The sequence below is a fragment of the Periophthalmus magnuspinnatus genome, chromosome 11 (genome assembly GCF_009829125.3).
Source record: "Periophthalmus magnuspinnatus isolate fPerMag1 chromosome 11, fPerMag1.2.pri, whole genome shotgun sequence".
NCBI classification, from domain to species: domain Eukaryota; kingdom Metazoa; phylum Chordata; class Actinopteri; order Gobiiformes; family Gobiidae; genus Periophthalmus; species Periophthalmus magnuspinnatus.
Genome location: NC_047136.2, coordinates 16,729,983 through 16,750,409, shown reverse-complemented (window position 1 = coordinate 16,750,409; position 20,427 = coordinate 16,729,983). Strand labels below are relative to the sequence as shown.

Genomic DNA, 20,427 nt, shown 5'->3' with positions numbered 1-20,427 from the left:
CTATATGTAATTATGATATATTTAAAATTTAAAATATTGAATGGCTGAAAACTATGATTATGGTTGTTTTAATTAGGGCGAGATTTAGAAAGCGTGAATTTTAAAATAAAAATAAAAACAACGACATAACAAAGCAAAATTAACGTTTGTATAAACTATTACATAAATGCCAAATTATGTAAAAATACGTGTGCAAAGGCATACCGAATTGACTTTGGAACTCCTGCGTGAGTGCCAGGTTGAGAGTAAAGTCTTCATTTCGATGCATAGTATTGTAAACAGTAGTTATTGGGATGTTTGGCTCCGATCTGGCAACATGACTAAACCACTCTACTGCTGTCGTCACCGAGGTCAGGTAGACGGAGCGAAGATGGCGACCGCCTACGAGAGATACAATTTGTAAGTAACTGAAATATACCGTATACCACATTTTCCATACTTTTGTGTTTTTGATCTAGGCGCGGGACATGCTAAGCTAGTCGTAGCGGGGTGAGGGGGTGATGGAGACAGATGGAGGAGCCGGGTTAGCGTCATGACACAGCGGCTGAAGTTCACTGACAGGCTCGGCTGGTAGAGCAAGACCCAGCCAAGTTTCAGCGCACACTCATTCATTATGTACCTCTCATATTGGCATCGTTATATTGGCATCGTTATATTGGCACTAGCGTATATATTTAGCTAGTCCTCCATTGTAGATGGTGAAAAGAGGTGACTTGTTACACCAATACACACCATCAGCAAGTTACTAAGCTATCATTCTGCTCGTAATACCACAAAGGATGTTTATTTAGCAATCCTAGTAAGAAAAGGCACATATTGTTTGTTTTGGACAACAAAAAGGTCTAGCAGTCGTCAGGACACTCTCTTGTTGACATGTGTGGGGTAACTAAATTTAATGCAGTTTACTCGTGATGTATTTTTGATCTGTGTTATCTTTATGAATTGTGACATTCCTGCCTGAAATCTTGAGTTTTCATACCACACCCCTTGATCATACGACTGTTCCACTTCTTAGGCTGGTTTGTTGGCTGAGTCTGGTACCTGTACACTGTGTGTTACTTGGACACTGCTGCTGCTTAGAGAACGTGCAGATTGAGGTTTAAAACGAAAAAAAAAGTTTTATATGAAGCTTGATCAATGAAAAAGGTGTAAAAGTAACTAATAACTAGTACTCGTAGTAGTATAGACATCTAACTGTGCTTTTATTTGAGTACAAATTTTCAGTACTCTTTCCACCACTGGCAAGAAGTTATCCTTTTCACTTTACGGCAATTTCATAGTAGTTGACAGAAAATTATAATTATTTACAAGTGCACACGAAAATATATGTAGGCTTGTTTGGAGTAAATGTATTAGTTTGAAGTAGGAACAGACAATTAATCAAATTAATTAGATTAATTTGTGTTGTTGTTGTTGTTTTATATATATATATATATATATATATATATATATATATATATATATATATATATATATATATATATATATATATATAAAATTGAGATGTTGAAGAAAATGCTAAATAGATATAATCAAGGATTATTATGAAACACGTTTACTCCCTTACTTTCTTACTTGCAAAGAGCAGGGTTATTGTATAATTAAACAATTGGCATTGTTTGAATGTTTGATGATAAGCATTAGGCTCTGTCTTTTACAGACGATCAACATACTTTGACTTAAAATATCAGCCTTGACTTTTAAAATTTGCTAAGAACTTGCAGTCCTTGCAGTGCTTTACACCCAAGGAACTTCACATGCAGAAGATTAACACAGTTCAGGTAGAAGTAAACAGTTCTGCAGTTTTAGCGTGTGTGGAACTTGGTAAATGTCAGAAGCCATGACTGTTGTGCTTTGCATATCTCACAAAGTACAACAGATACCAACTTTACCGTAGTCGTTCTTTACCATAGTTGTTCTCAAACACCTCATACCAAGTGTCTTTCTAAGTACTACTACTATCATCACTGGTAGCAATAGGTGATATATCAGTGCTAATATTGATATCAATTATATCTGAGTTTGTTTTGCTTATTGCTCCAGTTATCAGTAATGGTCTGATACTCCAATAGATGAGCGAGTTCTAATGGAAATTTGAGCTAAAAAGCTCCATGTTTCCATTTAAGATAAATATTTACTTTTATAAAAGTGAACTTTTACAACAACTTCACATCTGTGGACCTTGCTTGTATATTTTTTAAGCTAGTTAAGACACAGGATAGGTGGCTTAGACACATAGGTTAAGATACACTTTATTGTCCCCATAGGGAAATTTGTCCTCTGCATTTCATCCATTTTCAATGCCACTGGGTCATCTCCTCGGGAGCATCAGATTTTGAGCTAGTCTTGGTCAGGACTACCTTAGCTGGAGGACTGCCTATTGCATGTTTTGAGTTAATGGGGAAAACCTAAAGGCCTGGGAGTAGAACCGAGAACCTTGTTGCTGTGTGGTGAGAGTGCCATTCGGGCAGCGTGTGGCCAGATTTGATCTTACCTGTTTGAGGTGGGTAAAACATTGGCAAATTTTAGCACACTTCTGATGAAGTGCAAAAGATCATCCATTAAACAATACATTTTCATACTACTGTTTTGACTGGCCCATAAGTTATAACCTGTCTGTAAGTTACAATGGCTTGTTGGTCTAAAGCAGTGAGTGACACATTCAGTAGCATAAGTGTGACCATTCCAGTAGCATAAGTGTATGTTTGTATGTTTGATTAGCAGAGTCCAACAATGGCTCATTTGTATGCAGCCCTCCGACTGTGAAGTGTTGGCTACAGCCCTACAGCCCTAAGCCTCAGACGTCATCCCAAAGCAGGTCACATTTTTCTGCTCTGTGGTTTAACTCATGGTCCAGTCATCAAGACCAGCTTCCAAAACTGTTTTGTAGACGTACGATATGGGTTCTAGTTTGGTTATTCATTAGTAGACATGTGTTACTAATTGTACTGATTGTTTTGTTGGAAAATACAAAATAATAGGCCATTGTTGCGTATAGGAATCTAGTAGAGCTCAAGCGCTAAGTAGAGCTCAAGACTCACATTGCAATTCAATTGTTTTAATTAGGTTTGGGAAAAATATCTAGTTTTAATGAGTTTATTTAATATAAATAATTTGATAATAATTATTAATAATATTATCAATTATTATTAAATTATTATTAATAATAATTTTAGGTCTGACCCTCTGACCTAAAATTATTAATTATCTGACCAGTTTATACCTCGACAGACATGTTCTGAAATGTCCCTGTGTGTCAGATGCCTTCCCTGTGCCTCCATGGAGTCTCATTCTGTGTAAAAGCTGCTAACCCTGTAGTTTAGACCTCTACAAACATGTTCTGAAATGCATGGGATTCTTGTATTAGTTTAGCAGCTCAGATTTCAGTCTTGTCTCAGAGCTTACTGCTGCTGGACATGTTTTATATATGCACTCTGAAAGGATTTTTTTTATATTTTTTACTATGTTAAAAATTGCAGTTAAGAAAAAAAAAACAAGAAAGGAGTGCAAACTTTAATTTCTTGTTATTAATAATTATGAACAAATCAACAACAACTAGGTCTGGTTAATATGTCTCAGTTTTAGTTATGTTGACAGACATATTTATTAATATTTCATATTGTTCAATCCCAATTTTTTATTACGTTTTGTCTTATTAAAACTAATACAAATGGCTTTCAATATAAATTCTTTAAACACAAACAAAGCACTTTTAATTATTGCTACTGGGGTATTCCATGGTATTCCAGCCAAAGACCTATTGCCTATTTGGGCAACCCGGGCTCATCAAATCCTCAGTTCCGTTCCATCAAAGTGATTAACCAGAGTTGGCACTGAGTTGCACTCGTGCACAAATCTGATCGAATTGTTTTAGCTTTGTCTCCAAGAATGTCTAAAGAAACACTTGAATCAAAAGTTTCAGTATATGCACTCACATATCTGTGTTAAATAATTTGCCTCTGTCTGGTATGGTTTAAAAGACGCATTAAATTGCTCTTTAGGATTAATTTTAATAATTTTGAATGTTTTAACAAGAATAGATCTCTTCTTGAGCTGGTTTTCAGTGGGTTCTGGCTGTATGCTCCTTCATTACTTTTGACCCTCTCTCCTCTTTCTCCCATCCCATACTCTCTGTCAAACTGTAAGGAGAATTTGCCAATCAAATCTGCGCATGGATGCAGAGTTCTGTTGCAGCTCTAGGGCCTTCTTTTACGCACAGCCTGTTCCATACACGGAAACAAAAGTTAAGGCCACCACGCATCAGGAAAAGTATCAGGCAACTTAATTCTCTGAATTAACAAGGGAATACACCACCCAACAGCCTCCTTTCTCTGGTCATGGAGCGACTGGCAGAGGAGGAGGGAATGAACAGGAGAGGAGGCTAGGAATCACATATTTCTCTTCACTCCTCAGATCAGAATGAACAGAAAAGTTCCATGTTCCAAAGCCGACTATTGCACATGCACACTCTGACTCCTCTTGTGTAGTCAGATCATGAAAAGATCACAACTGATGCACATTTTAAGCCCATTCTCACTCATGTTGCTGCTCCTTTCAGCAGATAAAGGTGATGTGAAATGTTACACATTTCCTGTGTCATTTGTTTTCTAGTCTGTCTCAGTCATAAAACGTCTTCTCTCAGCTCATGACGTGTTTTGGATGTATAAACCACTTAATGATTATTCGATTACTGAAATAGTAATTACTGTTCTATTACTAAAAAATATTTGAATAATCCATCGTGATTAATCGATTCACTTGTTGCAGCCCTGTAGACCTCTCCTTTAAAATGGCCCAAGTCCACCAAGTGCCAACTGAAATTAAAATGATTAAATTATTGATGTTAATTATCTTGCATATCACAAAAATCAACATCAGTGTATAATTATTAATATTTTGATGTTCTATTTTGAGATTGATAGAGTTAACATTACCTTCAAGACACAAATACCAACTTTTCCTCCGGTGAAGTAGTTACATCGTAGTAAAGATCTTAACATGCTGTCTGTAATCATCCATCTGTAATCATCCATCCATCTTGCTGTCCTCAGCCTGATATTTATCTATGTATTTACTTTAACATGACTCATAAATTCCATTAAGTTGTTCAGGTGGTTTGAGTGTGGCTTTTCAGCTTTGACCCTTTGTGTAGTGACAATGACCCCTCAGTGCTTACTATTGGCCATGTCTGAACTCGTGGCTTTGCTTTGTTACAAATTATAAATTCAAACAAATCTCATGGATGACCTAAAAATCACCCACTTTGAACCAATGGAACCAACCTTGTCAGTAAAAATGTGCGTTTGATTTTGTAATTCAGACTTAAACGTTTGAAAAAATTTACTATTTACAGGACACCAGGATAAAATTGAATAAAGTATTATGATTTGCATTATATGTTTAAAAAGTAGGATTCTTTAACATTCGAGAGGAGGCTGACATATGAATTGATAATGATAATCCCATGCATTTCAGAACATATTTTGTAGAGGTCTAAACTACAGGTACACGAAGTAGACGGGGTATTTTGTTCTTTGTCGAGGACATTCTGTTATCAAATCGCAATGACTGCAATTACTTGGACAACTACAATATATTGGGGCATCTCTAATGCATACCTTTTTAAAATATGTCTTTGTTTTGATGTGTGATCGTAGGCACACGACCCCAGAGAAGTTCTACATCGAGGCGTGTGATGAGGGTGCAGACGCAGTGCTGGCCATCGACAGGGTCTCCAATGAGATGACCCTCACAGGTGACAGCTCCACTAAACCTATTCATGCAAAAGCCTTTCATCTTATTATATTGACAGTGTGCTCTGCATTTTTTTTTAAAGTGTATTTTGTTTCATTAACACCAAAAGCTCCATTGTGTAACTTTTCAGTTAAAAATAGAAATAAAAGCATATATTCTGTTTTTGGAATATATATTGCATTGAAAACCTTGATAGACATGTCGCCCTCTTTAGAATTAGAATTACGCTGAACCTAGAATTAACATAGAACCTTTTGAGATATTTAAATCTAAAGTTTTGACTTGTACAGCAGAAACAAAAGATGATGTACATTTATTTGGTACATGGAAAATAAGGCCACCCTCGGGGGCATCTAAATTGAGAAAATGAAATTTGTGAGAGTTTGTGTACTGGGAAGAGGTCATTTGCAAATCGAAACTTCCAATTTTGAAAAAGCATAATTAATTTGGAATTATAAGGATCTATCTACAAAACATGCCACAACAAGAACTTATATTCCAGTGGTCAACTTATTTAAATCAAACTACTATTTTAGAGGATGCTCTACACATTTAAAAGTCAAATGTGAAACAGTGATATAGTGCACAATAGGCACCCAGGAACAAGAATATATGAATAACGCAATTTCGACAAAAATTTCAGATATAAACGTATAATTCTAAGGGCACAATATGTCCTTACTGTGAATGGATTTGCATCTCCACAAACCTCAGAGTTAGAGATGGATAGATAAGTTTTATGCCATACTGTGGAATATTATTGCCAAAGGAACATTTTCATGGAAAAAAGCAGGAGGAGGCCCTCCTCCAGGCTAAGTAAGCGTTTTTCTTTGTTTTTCAATGTAATATTGAAAAAAATGCTATTTTGGGGGAAACTAGTTACATACTATGGCTTTAAAATTAAGTGTTTGGTTTTTGCTTGTTTCAGGGAGAAACAATGTCCCACCCTCAGCAGTGACACGACCCATCTGTGGCATCATGGGCACCATCCGGCTGGTGGCAGGTACTATTCTGTTTTGTACTGTGTGTACCTGTGTGTACCTGTGTGTACCTGTGTGTACCTGTGTGTACCTGTGTGTACCTGTGAATACCTGTGAATGCTGTGGAGGTTCTGGAGGATGTGCAGTCTGACCCTGTGTGTGTCTCAGGGATGTACCTGATCGTCATCACCAGGAAGAAGAACATTGGCAGTCTGATGGGACACGCCGTGTGGAAGGCTGTGGACTTTGACATCATCTCCTACAAGAAGACCGTGCTGCATCTGTCTGAAATACAGGTAAGGGAACACAACATTCAGGATAATAGAACAATATGTACATTTCTTGATAGTGTGAAAGTTACCCCCCTGTCAATTATCTAAAGATATTGTATGATTATTGGAAGTGTTTTTTTTTCTTCTTCAAAATATTAAGACTTTACTTTTAGTTTTATTCCTTGCCAGTTGCGACCCACTGCAATTAGTCAATACATTTTATCTGCAGGACAATACAATTTAATTCATTGTAAAAAATCTTAAACTTGTATGGTCACATATAAAGTGGCCATACTTGCCTGTCAAAACCCCATCTTGTCAGAGCTAAGCTAAACAAGGCTGAGCCTAGTTAGCAGGCAAGACAAGTTTATTTATATAGTACAATTTGTACACATTCGTACAAGTAATTCACTGTGCTTTACAGAGTAAGAAAGACATTAAAATGACACTTGGATGGGAGGCCACTAGGAATAGGTATACCAGTTGCCACTGTTGTATCCTTAGGCAAGACACTTTACCCACATTGTGCAGATTGACAGAAAAAAATTCTCAGCTTCACTTGTACACCCTGCTTACGCTATTATTAGACATGATGGAAGAAAAAAATAATCTTTTTCTAACTGTGCTCAGGGAGAAGATTGGTACAAAATGGCTGACTCACTCCACTCCTCCTAATTATATTTCTATTTTTGCCTGGATCATTACTGTTCAACACCATCAGGGAGCCATCACTGAACAGCTTGACTTTTGAATCCTCTGTGATCTGAGGCTGGTTTAGTCTAGCCGTGTGCTCCTCTCATGTTACAGACCGGGATTGTGCTTCATAGTTTCACGAAATAGTCCATGCATTATTACGCTTTAGTGGTATCAATGGATGAGTCAAGAATAGACATTCCTGCATAGAGTTGAGTTGGTGAGATGAGATAATTAGAATAATCAGATAACCCAATAATTAAAAGTGCTGTGCCTGATTTTTACTGTCTTAAAAGCATGAAAAATAGAACTAGTTCATTTTAAAGGGTCCAAAGTTATTCTTCACTTAGGCCTACCTTATGCATTCCGAGCATTTTGATTATTCACCCAAATGAGTTTATAAGTGCTTTTCACAGCTTGCAGAGACCAGAGTGGAGTTAAGCTGTCCTGATAATGCTAACAACTAGCATGCTAACTGCACACTTCCTGGTTCTCGGACAATAAAATGCTTTATCATTAGATGCAGACAGTACACAGTGAATTAATTTTGACTTCAAGAGCTGCTTGTACAATTTATCTGTACTGGGGAAAGACAAATTTTTCCTCAGATACACAGGGAAAATTGGGTACAGGGCTTTTTTGTCTTCCAAACACAAGACATTTAAAAAAAAATTGTGACAAAGACAAAAAAAAGTTAAGGTTTGAACATTAGTTTGCCCTTTTCTGCATAATTTCATTTGTCAAAACTTGCACAGGTGTGAACAATCAGAGAGAAATCAGATTAATCACATTAGTTGGAACTGTTGACATGTCAATAATCTAATACCTCCAGAAATCAGATCACGATCAGATTTTTGGCATGCATATAAACATAGCCATTGTAATTATAAAGGGCTAATGTTAGCTTCGTGCGCTGGGTTAACTGGCTTACACACATCCTATTAGCTCTGCAGGGATATACAAAGCTCAAAAACCACAGCAAGAATTGTGAGTGGCAGCAACCATCAAAGGTCTTACACAAGTCAACCTATCAAAGTCCAGCTTAAAGGTCCTTTACATGATTTTTCCCATGTATTTGTCTTGCCCTAGTACAGATGTTGTATAAGTAGCTCTTGAGGTAAAAAATAAATGTGCTGTGTGCTGCCTGCATCTAATTAAGAAGTGTGGGATTAGCATGCTAGTTGTTGTTAGCCTTACAGTGGTGGGAAATACTCCACTCTGGTCTCTTGAGTTGTGAAAAGCACTTATAAATCTATCATTGTGAATAATTAGAACACTCAGAAGGTGTTTTTTTTTTTTTTTTCTATGCAATTCTCATAGTCCGGAAGTACAGGCTCAGTCTTATTTACAGTAAGTAGTTCTCATTGTACTGAATCCTTCTGTGGAAGACTATACTTCAAAACCCTGTCCATTCTAGTGCTTCAGTATATTCAGAACATTTGTACATAGTATTTACCAAAAAATCTATTCCATATTGTATAAATGGACAGTTGTTTTGGTCGGTCTCAGCCCTAGTTTCTAACCTTGTATTGCCCATCACTAGTTTTGATGTTAAAGGTGCTGATTTTTATGGTTTTAAAAATGTGAAAAACAGAAGTAGTTAAATTTGAAATGGTTTGCAGTGGTTTCAGATCTATTCCTCACTTACCTTGTGTATTCTGAACACCCTAATTAGTCACATTTAGTCACACTGCACTGTAAGTTTGTAAGCACTTTTCACAACTCTCAACCAGCCCTTTCTGAGTATTGGACATTACCACACTTTGTTGTTTAAAGATTACATTTTTCACATTTTAATTATTATTCCTTTAGAGATGATGTGGCTTTAAATTGTGAGATTGTTATAGTTGCCCAAATGCCTCTATGAATACTTCTGGACAATTGGAATTTATCTGGGTCTTGGGGTTACCTACATTGCAGTAGATTTATTTAAATGGCAATATTGAAGACCCGGTACCTGATTTATAATTTTTTTCCCGCACAATCTGAGCAAATATTTTGCCCCAATACAGATATATTGAGTAAGTACCTCTTGAGGTTAAGTTATGTCTGCTGTGTACTGCCTGCATCTAATTATAAAGTGTTTTATTGTCCAAAAATTATGAAGTGTTAACATGCTAGTTGTTGTTAGCTTACCTGTGACAGCAACTCTGTTCTGGTCTTTGAAAGTTAAACTGGTCTACTTAAAATAAAACTCACTGCGTTGAATATGTTAATTAGGATGCTCATGTTCAATGCATAAGGGAAGTGAGTAATAACCTTGAACCACTGCAAACCGTTTAAAATGAACTAGTTTTGTTTTTCACATTTTTAACATAGTAAAAATCTGGTATAATGCCTTTAAGCTTTGCATTTTCAGCTGAACTAGCACAGGATATCTGTTTTGTCCTCTGGCAGATCCACTGGTGTTTTGGGTTATGTTTTTAGGAGAGTAGATTCCCCTGCCTCTGTAAAATGTACCGTTCTGACAGATAACCGATTCATGTCTGTGTCCTGTTTCAGTCCCAGGAGAATAAGACCTTCCTGTCCATGATCAACAACGTGCTGAACACAGACGGCTTCTACTTCTGCACAGACTTCGACCTGACGCACACGCTGCAGAGGTTGGCCAACACCAGCCCAGACTTCCAGGAGATGAGCCTGCTGGAGCGGGTGAGACTAACTCAGCAGAATATGTAGACAATGGGAAGAACTATGAAAAACAATACTGTACCCTTGAATTGTACAGTTAAAGATATTTATATACACTACTTAGATTCCAATTGATTTTGACACTAAAACTCAAGATCTAGATACTCATTTGAACAATGAACTGATTCTGAAATGTATTCATAAGACATTTTCATACATAACAGTACCTGAAAGTGAGTCTGATTGGCTTTTTAAGAAGACTCCCACACACTGTCTCACTCTTGGTTCAATAGTACAATGTTGTGGTTCCTCTGGCATCAGGTATGACGAAAGCTGACTAAGGCACACTGGCTTTAAAAGTAACATGGAACATTGAAACATTGGGCGATTCACTAAAGTTGACTTATGTCCAAACCACGTTGCTTCAAACAAACCAAAACAAAAATGGCAACACAGACAGACATATATTAGTCTATTTTAGCAGAAATACAGACTATTTTCCATTTCAATCTAGTGTTTGCCAGGTGAAATATTCCCATTCAACATAATGATATATTTTGGAAAAATATCTTGTGGCAATTTGTGGTTTTGAAAAAGGATTTACAATTTATGTTTAAAAATATTTTTATTATTTAGAGCAATATATATTTTATATACATATATAAATATATATAATCTACTGAAATAAGGAAATTTTGTATAAAATGTCTGTAAACTTGCGTCCTTTTGTCATTCTCAGGCGGATCAAAGATTTGTCTGGAACGGTAACCTCTTACGAGAACTAGCAGCACAACCCGAGGTAAAGACACTATGGACCAGCTCATATTAACTGTACCATACACATTTATAACATATTCTTTTATGGTCAGCTCCACAGGTTTGCTCTCCCTGTTGTCCATGGATGTATCCTTTTTTACAGTCAAGTGTTGGTGTTGACATTTAAAAGTACTTACCGGTACAAGATATATTTTGATGTCGAGTTATTTCTTTGATGGTTCACGTTCAGTCATTTTCATGAAGCCGTGCCGGATCAACGGTAAAGTCTTTGAGTGGATCCTGATCTCGCGGAGGAGCTGTTTCAGAGCAGGGGTCCGATACTACGTCAGAGGTACATTTGTATGGCACTCACACTATTCATATAGCAAGATTAATTTAAAGTAAAATTAAGAATAAGTAGGTCTAAAGGGAACAAATGAAGGTGTTAAAACATTTAAAAACTGGATGGATATATATCTCTGGTATTGCATGTTTAAAGAAACTCATGCACAAGTTGCAATACCGCACCGACATTGTTAATGTATTACAGTTACATCAAATATCAGTTAACTGTTAGCAAGTAATTTTGGGAAATATGTCACTATTTAGATCTTATCACCTTTCATATACATGTGGTCTCTTTAATATTGTTTTGCAGAAGTAACTAGGCTGGGCCTACTCTGTGATTTCCTGGCAGTTTTAACACAAATTTAAGTCTCATGGCAGTTTTAAAATTGGGATAAATTTATGTTCCTATGTGTCTGTTTTGCAGTGTACTGATTACATGATTGCTGATTGTGTGGTCTCAGGGATATCAAGATATTCTAATATTAGATTACAAAGGCTGACGAGCATAGAATAGAACATAGAGCTGCATTAAACACAGGAGCACTGAATGACCATATTATGATGATATTACCAAAACAGCCAATCATAGCAATGATGATATTACAAGATCGATTTTTACTGTCATATATTTATATATACATATACATATATATCTGCTTACTTGAACTGAATACTTGTTTTCATCTTCCCTACCTTGTGAAGTCTAACTGAAACTTCTTCCACAGGCATCGACTCGGAGGGTCACGCTGCTAACTTTGTGGAGACGGAGCAGATCATTTTGTACGAGGGATCTAAAGCCTCTTTTGTACAGGCAAGAACTAAACACCACACACGATGTCTTAATAAAAGAAAAATCATTTATCAGTGTTTGGATTTCTGCGTCTTTCTCTATGCAGACTCGAGGGTCCATGCCATTTTACTGGAGCCAGAGGCCTAATCTCAAATACAAGCCCAAACCGATTATCAGTAAAACCATCAAACATGTACGACCAGGAACAATCAAATTTGAAAGGGCCTGTACCTGATTTTGAACCATGAGTCAAGGACATGTTTTAGTTTGAACTTTTAGCCTCTCACTTAGTCGTTTCTGTGTCATGGTGCAACATCACAATGGCAGAAAGAACTGTCTGGTATAGTGCCATGAAGATGTTTCCTTGTAGTTCTCCAATTATTTGATTTCTTTATTCTCTGTCATGATGCATTTTCAAGAGTTACAAAGTGTCTAAGATAGTGGACATTTCCCAGAATGCTTAGTGAAAATTCTGTGTGATTGGCCAAAAAAGGTGATCCTGTTAGTAGCTTCTGTATTAGTTGATACACAACAAAATGCTATGTAAAATGCAGAGATTATATACTAAAGTCTCAATTTATGATACACTTAATGATGTAAAGAGCATTTATCTTGAGTAGAATACTTTTAAATTAGGTACAGGCCCTTTTTAATATCATATCTAGTGATTTTATTTGTCACACATACTCAACACTTTTATATGTACAGATTGACGGCTTCCAGAGACATTTTGATTCACAAGTCCTCATTTATGGAAAACAGACGATTCTAAATTTGGTAAGTCATGTTCAAATGTATATATACTAACATGAATATCCAGTTGCTGTTACTTTGTGTTTTATTGTTGTGTCTAGGTGAACCAGAAAGGATCTGAGAAACCTCTAGAACAAGCTTTTGCTAGAATGGCTTCTGAAATGGGCAATGGTCTACTCAAGTAAGAAACGGAGTACACTTCCTTTTTTCTATTGCCTTTAAGAGGTCATCTGCTTCTTCACTGTGATTTGTTAAACCCAGCTGTCAGTCAATCAGAGCCTCACACAGGTTAACCAATTGAAGTCTATGTGAAAAAGAAACTGGGGGCGGTTGTCCAAAGTGCAGTCAATAATGTGCAGTTGTTTGAATTCTGAATCTGATCAAATTTGATTGCATTGTATCTTTACACTTTACTATGAAACATTTAAGATGTAAATTCACAAATGTTGAATTGAGTATATCATTTACTATGTAACAACAAAAATCTGCATTTAAACAAATTAAATGATATGATTGACTTGTAGGATGTTGTGATGACATCTGAAACCCGACACAAATGCTTAAGTATTGGCAGACACAGACACCGTATCATCTATTCTACAGTCTGAAAACAATTTAAAGTTGTCTTGATTTAAAGCATCAACTCTTGTCTCTGCAGTTACATAGCCTTTGATTTCCACAAAGAGTGCAGTCACATGAGATGGGACCGGCTACAGATCCTGGTGGACGCAGTGGCAGAGACACAAGATGAATATGGGTAATGAACTTTATTATGTTCTATACTGTCATTTTAAAATATGTAAATCAATCAGTACCTTTGAAAGAAAGCCAAAACCCTAGACCTAAAGTAACTCAATAAAAACTACCAGTGCACTTCAGAAGAAAGCTGGTGTAAAAATGTTTCTTGTCTTTTTGCCCTCAGCTTCTTCATGGTGAATGCAGATGGTAAAACGTTATGCCAGCAGAAGGGTGTATTCAGGAGTAACTGCATGGACTGTCTGGACAGGACCAACGTCATCCAGAGTCTGCTGGCCCGACGCTCTCTGCAGGCACAGCTCCAGGTAAAAGCTCAACCTTTGGAAGTGTATTCTACCAGGAGCTTAATGCACATAAGAAAGGTTTTCATGTTTCTCTAATTATGACTTGGTTTGGTGGGTAGTACCTGTGATAAATATTTATCATACTTTTACTTTAGTGAAGTGGCTGTTTGTTGAAAAAAGTTGAGAAGAAGAGTGTAAAAATAGAGGAAGTGTAAATTCCATCCAAAATACAGGGACAGTTTCAGAATCAGAATCAGAAGACATTTATTGTCATCATCTGTGAACACAGTTCAGAAACTAGGAACTTACTGCGGTGATAAAGTGCAACAAAAAAACACACTGAATAAATACAAATACAAATAAGGACATGCACAAAGTTAAAAAAGATATGCTTAAAAATAAAATAAAATAACATGCAAGGAACACATTTTGTGACAGATTAAACATTCATTTAATAAAATAAAGGTGAAGTTACTTATTTTTTATTAGTCTAATCATGTTTCGTCCATTGTGGTTGCTAGGTAACACATCTGCTCCCCATGTCCCAATTATGGGAACTGTGCAACTGTGCAATTTTTATGTTGACCCTTTCATGACCCAGCCCTTGGGACAGCGGATGGAAATTAGCCTTTGGCTATAATCTGGCATGTTTAAATTCATGTTGAATCATGTTCATTAACATGCACTCTCCCCATCAATTATTATTTATTTAATTAATAAATAAAGTCTGCCAGCTCCGGAAGTAGATGGAACACCCCTTCTGCTTGGCTGTGTGTATTAGGGAATCTGACTTGTCATATGCAATTTAATCTATATACTAATGTTTGTGCCCACAGAGGATGGGTGTCCTGAACGTGGGCCAGAGAATCGAAGAGCAGGCTGAGTTTGAGAAAATCTACAAGAATGGTGAGTCTTGTGCAATATTATCATCATCAGATTCAATAGAGGTTGCACTTAAAGAAGTATATCCCATTGTAAAGACTTCAAACACACCATATTGACTGCATGTTTTTTTTTAAATTTTATTAAAAAATAATAATTCAAGTTGTAGCTCGCAGTTTGCATTGTGTGAAACACAATTATCTGAATTCCAAATATTTGTTTTTGTTGCTTGCTAGGACACGAGAGTTATGATAATGCTCTGATGTTTTGTTGTGTTTGTTTGTGTCCCAACAGCATGGGCCGACAACGCAAATGCCTGTGCAGTGCAGTATGCAGGAACCGGGGCCCTCAAGACTGACTTCACAAGGTACTGAAACTACACTAGACTCACACTACTGTAGTGGTTTAGACCAAAACCTGGTCTAAACCAGGCTGTTCCAGATCGAAATCGAGTTTAACCAGATTTAAAATGGGAAGGGTTACATGAAATCACGTTCTCAAATGCCTAGAGTTTAAAATTGAGCTAGATGACAGGTCAGAATTTTGTGCAGCCAAAAATATGTAACTCAATTGCCATCATGTATCATCTTGCATGAATGACATTTTGTTGTGTTAATCTAAAACAAAAGTTGATCTGATAATGCATCAACTGATATTGAAAGAACAGTATTTTGGGTTTACCATGTCCTAATGAGTTTCTTCCTCCAGGACAGGGAAAAGGACCCAGTGGGGACTATTGATGGACGGCTGGAACTCCATGATCCGTTACTACAAAAACAACTTTTCAGACGGCTTCAGACAAGTATGCTATGCCATTTTGTATTTCCCATTTTAAAAAAAACTTTTAAAATGTGAAAAACAGTACTAGTTCATTTTAAATAGTTTGTAGCAGTTCAAGTTATCCCTCATTTTGCTAACACATTCCTAGCATCTTAATTATTCACAGAGTTTATAAGTGCTTTTCATAATTTGAATAGACTAGATCGAAGTTTTGCAGACTAACAGCACATGACCCATACTTCCTGGTTTATAATTGAATGCAGACAGTACATAGCACACGCAGTGATTTTCGACCATAAGAGCTGCATTTACATTATGTCTGTACTGGGGAAAGACACGATTTACTTTATTACATGAAAAATGTTGTGCACAGTTATGTGAAAAAATCTGTTGACCAAATGAATAAAAAACTAAACAGATAGCCTTTATTCCAATAAATCATAATGTATTTTTAAAACTTTTTGCAATGGAGCCTAGGTTACATTTATAGGGCCTGTAACTGATTGGTCTTGGTCTATAATAAGTGTGGATTAATAAGTGAGCAATAACTTTGGACTGCTGCAAATAACTTAAAAACACGGACAACAGGCCTAGTTCATTTTAAGACTGTAAAAATAACTTCATGCATTGTTTGTTGAATGATCTTATTTGTTTAAAACTGTAAGCAGACATGTAGTGGAGGTTCTTTGTCTCTGTAGGATGCCATTGACCTGTTCCTGGGCAACTTTGCTGTGGACGAGACTGATGGACCCACTCCACTTCGTGAGCAGAAGGACTGGAAGTTCCTCACTGTCAGTTCTTACATATATGTATTATTGTTTACATTAGTGATAATGCATTACTGAATTTGATTTCTTGAGTGTGTTCTGCTCTGTGTGCAGCTGCCCATCATCATGCTGGTGGCATTCTCCATGTGCATTGTGTGTCTCCTCATGGCTGGTACGTCAAATGGTCAACAATATAATCTCTTTATGCTACTGTTGCTTAAATATGCAGCAAAGGGATGTAAGACTTTAGGGTAAAAGTGCCCATTAAGACCATAATAGTTTTTAATCTAAAATTTCCCCTACATGACGAGGGAACAACGTTATACATGGCACTAAGCTATAATAGCCCTCTTTAAACAATCCATACTTGTCTCCCAGGTGATACGTGGACGGAGACACTGGCATACGTGATGTTCTGGGGCGCAGCGAGCACCATCACAGCTGCCATCATCCTGTACAACGGCCAGGACTTCGTGGACTCGCCCAAGCTGGTGCACAAGGAGAAGTTGGACTGAAGTTTGTGTGTGCCTGTGTGAGTGTCCGCGTGTGTGTCTGAGAGGGAGCGGAGCTGGGCAGGGCCTCGGCTTTGCTCCTCCCACTCACCCTCCTCTGCCCCTCTCCTTACCCCTCCACCAGACCGATCCAATCCTCTGTACTGACAGCATCCACGTACAATCACTCCAGGTTCTAAATTTGAAAGCATTAGCTGCATACTAGAGGTAGGCAAACTCAAAAGTAATATTGGTTATGCTTTACTTTTCAGCTCGGTAATAGCTTTGTAAAAGGATAGAAATGGTATAGTAACTATGGACGTGTTCACACTTGACAACATCACCTCATCAAAATTGGGACTAGACTAGGATTAGAATAGGATTAGACCAGGACTAGAACAGGACCAATCCTAATCTGTATTAGCACTTAATCTAGTCCCAAGTATTGCCCACAAACCACATCCTTATTTGGGATTAAACTGGAACTAAACTCAGAATTGAACCGGGGATAGACCAGGACTATATCAGGATTGGGACAGGACTAAACCAAGTCCACATCAGGACAGGATTAAATCAGTGTGAACGATTCATAAATGGTAATTATATGGTTATTACTCATGAAAACACATAGTTAGTTATATTACAAGGAAATGATATAGAATTAATTCTATTATATTGAGTATGGCATTATAGCATGCTGTTACTGTGCCATTATAACCATTCTTTTACCATGCTAATACTATGCCATTACCTGCTATAAAGTGCTATCAAAATACAGTTAAATTATATTTTTGCAAAAAAAATGTTTTGACTAAACTTTGACTAAACAGGCCCAAAAACTGTACCAAACCAAGTCTAAATCGGGATTAAACAAATCTGAAGGCTGTCTATATTTTCATCCAAAATGAATGAGATTGCCTACATCTCGTTTACAGTGTACCTGGATTTAAATTTAATTACAAGTTATACAGATAATTTATCCAACATATGGTTAAACAGACCACAACATTGTTGCTTAACCTACCAAAAGCCCAACTCAACTTAATAAACTCAACTTGTGCTTATGTATAACTTTTAATTAAACTGCACTCATTTCATAACATTATCATTTACACCACATTTCACTTTATTCATAATTTTCCTTCTTTTAGGTGATGGTGCGCTTATGCAAAAAAAAAAAAAAAACTATTCTAGACACTGTACGATCTGTATTTATTCTCCAGAATGTTGTAAAACGCCCCCTACTGGCCTCATTCGACATGCCGCACTCATACACGCACACACAAATGAATGACTTGGCTACAGGATGGTTCATTCTGAATGTATCAAGCCTTAAAATGTTGTATAGTAGAACATGGTCGCTCCGTATGGGATGGCAGAGAGCCAGTTTTCCCTGTTGGAAGCTGGTTGTTGTTTTTTTTGCACATCGGAGCACCATGTAGTGTGCTGCTGGATATTAGAGGTATCCATTTTAAAATATGTTCATAGTTTAACCTGGTTTCAGACATTTATAAGTTTATACATTATTACAGATGGTTATGCAAATTGGCGTTGTGTTTTCTGGTTACATTTTTTCCTAAACATTTTGAGACTTTTTTCTTTTTAAGGTGACTAGGTAACTTTACTGGTGGAGAGTCTGCCACATGCTTTTCTCCACCGTAATGTTATTACTTTGCCTGAAATGTTACACAATATATTATTAAACTTATCAATCTTCTATTTATTCCAGTACATGCAGTGAGGCAGCCCACCTCTCGACAGATCAGACCTGTAACTTGGTCACAACCTGTAACTTGGTCTGGTGGTGTGTCTTGTTTGGTTCCAGGGAGATTGTTTAATGCTATGTTCCGATCACAGAATCAAAATCAGTCAGATGTGTCTAGTTGGACGCTGTTGCATTTGAGGGGAAAAAGCTTGAAACATGTTCATGCATTGAAAATTTTCACCAAAAGTTCAGATTTTTCAACTCTGGCATTAAGACACTCAAAGACAATAGTATGATAAACCCGCCTGAACATCTGAACGCATTGAAATAAAGCTGTACTGTGGAAAGCACTTACATCTCCATGGAGAAAAAAGGTGTCAGACCCTTCACCAGAAAAAAAGCAGTTTGCACTCGAGCCTTACAACAACAAGCTTTTGGGTTCTGTTTCATAATAGTCATTCTTTCCAAAATATTGAATTGTCCTTAGGGTTGTATAGGCTCCTGCTGTCCATCTGAAATTATGACACCAAACACAAGAATGCTAGAATTAGTATTGTATATCTGTTTTTCAGTGATTACAATTGTATTATTACATTAATATATTCATATTGTAATAGGTAACCCATCGTTTTATCTTTGTCAAATTGAATGCAAAAATATTGAAAATTGTCTAACCAGAAAATATGACGCCAATTATTCAAAAACAATACTTTGTAGAATAGATTATATTTTTCAATGTTCAATTCACCCGTTCATTTTGCATTTTAGTTAAATATTTAGTTTCTGTTTGAGGTCTGAAGCCAGGGCATATGCTTGTATAAACATAAAGTAACGCATATGGACCAAAACTGCTGTGTAAAAATGCTATTTCATGAACTGAATATTGTAACTATACCTCTTTAAATAGTCCATGTTCTGTGTGGAATTTATAATACCAAAACTTCTTTACCCATTTCACACACAAACTAAAAATGAATTTTGAGGAATCGTCACATTTACATTTCAAATTCAGTGTTCATGTATTGTATCCAAAATAAAAATTTAGAAGAAATTGACAGTATTTTATCTTCACAATTTTTTTTTTTTCTGACAGAGGTTTGGATATGACGTCACATACACACAAAAAAATCCCAATTTCTTGTATTACTGCCTTATAAAATACAGTACAAGTATTTGGCTAATTATTAAGGATAATTATAATATTTGTAATCTTAAAATGGTATATTTTATGTTTATTTTCACCATGCCTTCATCTGATTCATTCCAGGTGTTTTTAATGTTTTTTGGGTTTTTTTTTTTTTTTGCATTGTCAAAAATCATTCCTGTAAATGTTTTTCATGGATTACTCTTGACGGCCACAGTTTTAGGTATGCCTGACCAAATTGTGTTAACAGGAAATATTCAATGTATTAGTAGTAGCAGCAGGTGTGCCTAATACTGTGGCCTCCTCATCTGTACCTAACTGTACTGAGAATATGGTAGCGGTGTTACGACTTGGGTGTATCTTTTTAATGCACAACCTGATCTATGCTGTAACAGGATTCTTCTCAACACACACTAACTTATTCAACTTTGGCAGGTAATTTGATTTGTGTGCATGAGATCAATAAATGAATAAAGAAATAAAATCAAATCTGTACATACAAAGGCTCAATCTCCCTGTGTATTTTTCAGTGTAGTCTGTAATTTCAAATGTAAAACCTCCAGGCCAAATATGAGTCAGGTTTGTGGAGATGCAAGCCTGCTCACAGTAAGGACACATGTTTTTCCAATACAATAAAAACA

At 36.5% G+C, this 20,427-nt stretch overlaps 1 protein-coding gene across 1 annotated transcript; it reads left to right on the top strand.

The window, feature by feature from the left end:
* The first annotated feature begins 325 nt into the window (after window positions 1-325).
* Window positions 326-20,289, top strand: sacm1la (SAC1 like phosphatidylinositide phosphatase a). Its single transcript, XM_033975430.2, has 20 exons — window positions 326-399; window positions 5,658-5,755; window positions 6,683-6,757; window positions 6,903-7,030; window positions 10,202-10,351; window positions 11,070-11,129; window positions 11,200-11,233; window positions 11,337-11,438; window positions 12,160-12,245; window positions 12,331-12,417; window positions 12,933-13,001; window positions 13,079-13,158; window positions 13,636-13,734; window positions 13,900-14,038; window positions 14,854-14,923; window positions 15,194-15,266; window positions 15,608-15,701; window positions 16,378-16,470; window positions 16,561-16,618; window positions 16,825-20,289. Exons 1-20 carry the CDS (start codon window positions 371-373, stop codon window positions 16,959-16,961), a joined length of 1,761 nt encoding a protein of 586 aa, XP_033831321.2. The 5' UTR covers window positions 326-370; the 3' UTR covers window positions 16,962-20,289.
* Window positions 20,290-20,427: the final 138 nt, after the last annotated feature.

Excerpts from the sequence above, each read along its gene's own strand:
- sacm1la (XM_033975430.2), top strand. The coding sequence starts at position 371 with ATGGCGACCGCCTACGAGAGATACAATTT. Across the intron at positions 15,702-16,377 it reads TTTCAGACGGCTTCAGACAA|GATGCCATTGACCTGTTCCT; the intron begins GTATGCTATGCC and ends TTGTCTCTGTAG. Across the intron at positions 16,471-16,560 it reads AGGACTGGAAGTTCCTCACT|CTGCCCATCATCATGCTGGT; the intron begins GTCAGTTCTTAC and ends CTCTGTGTGCAG.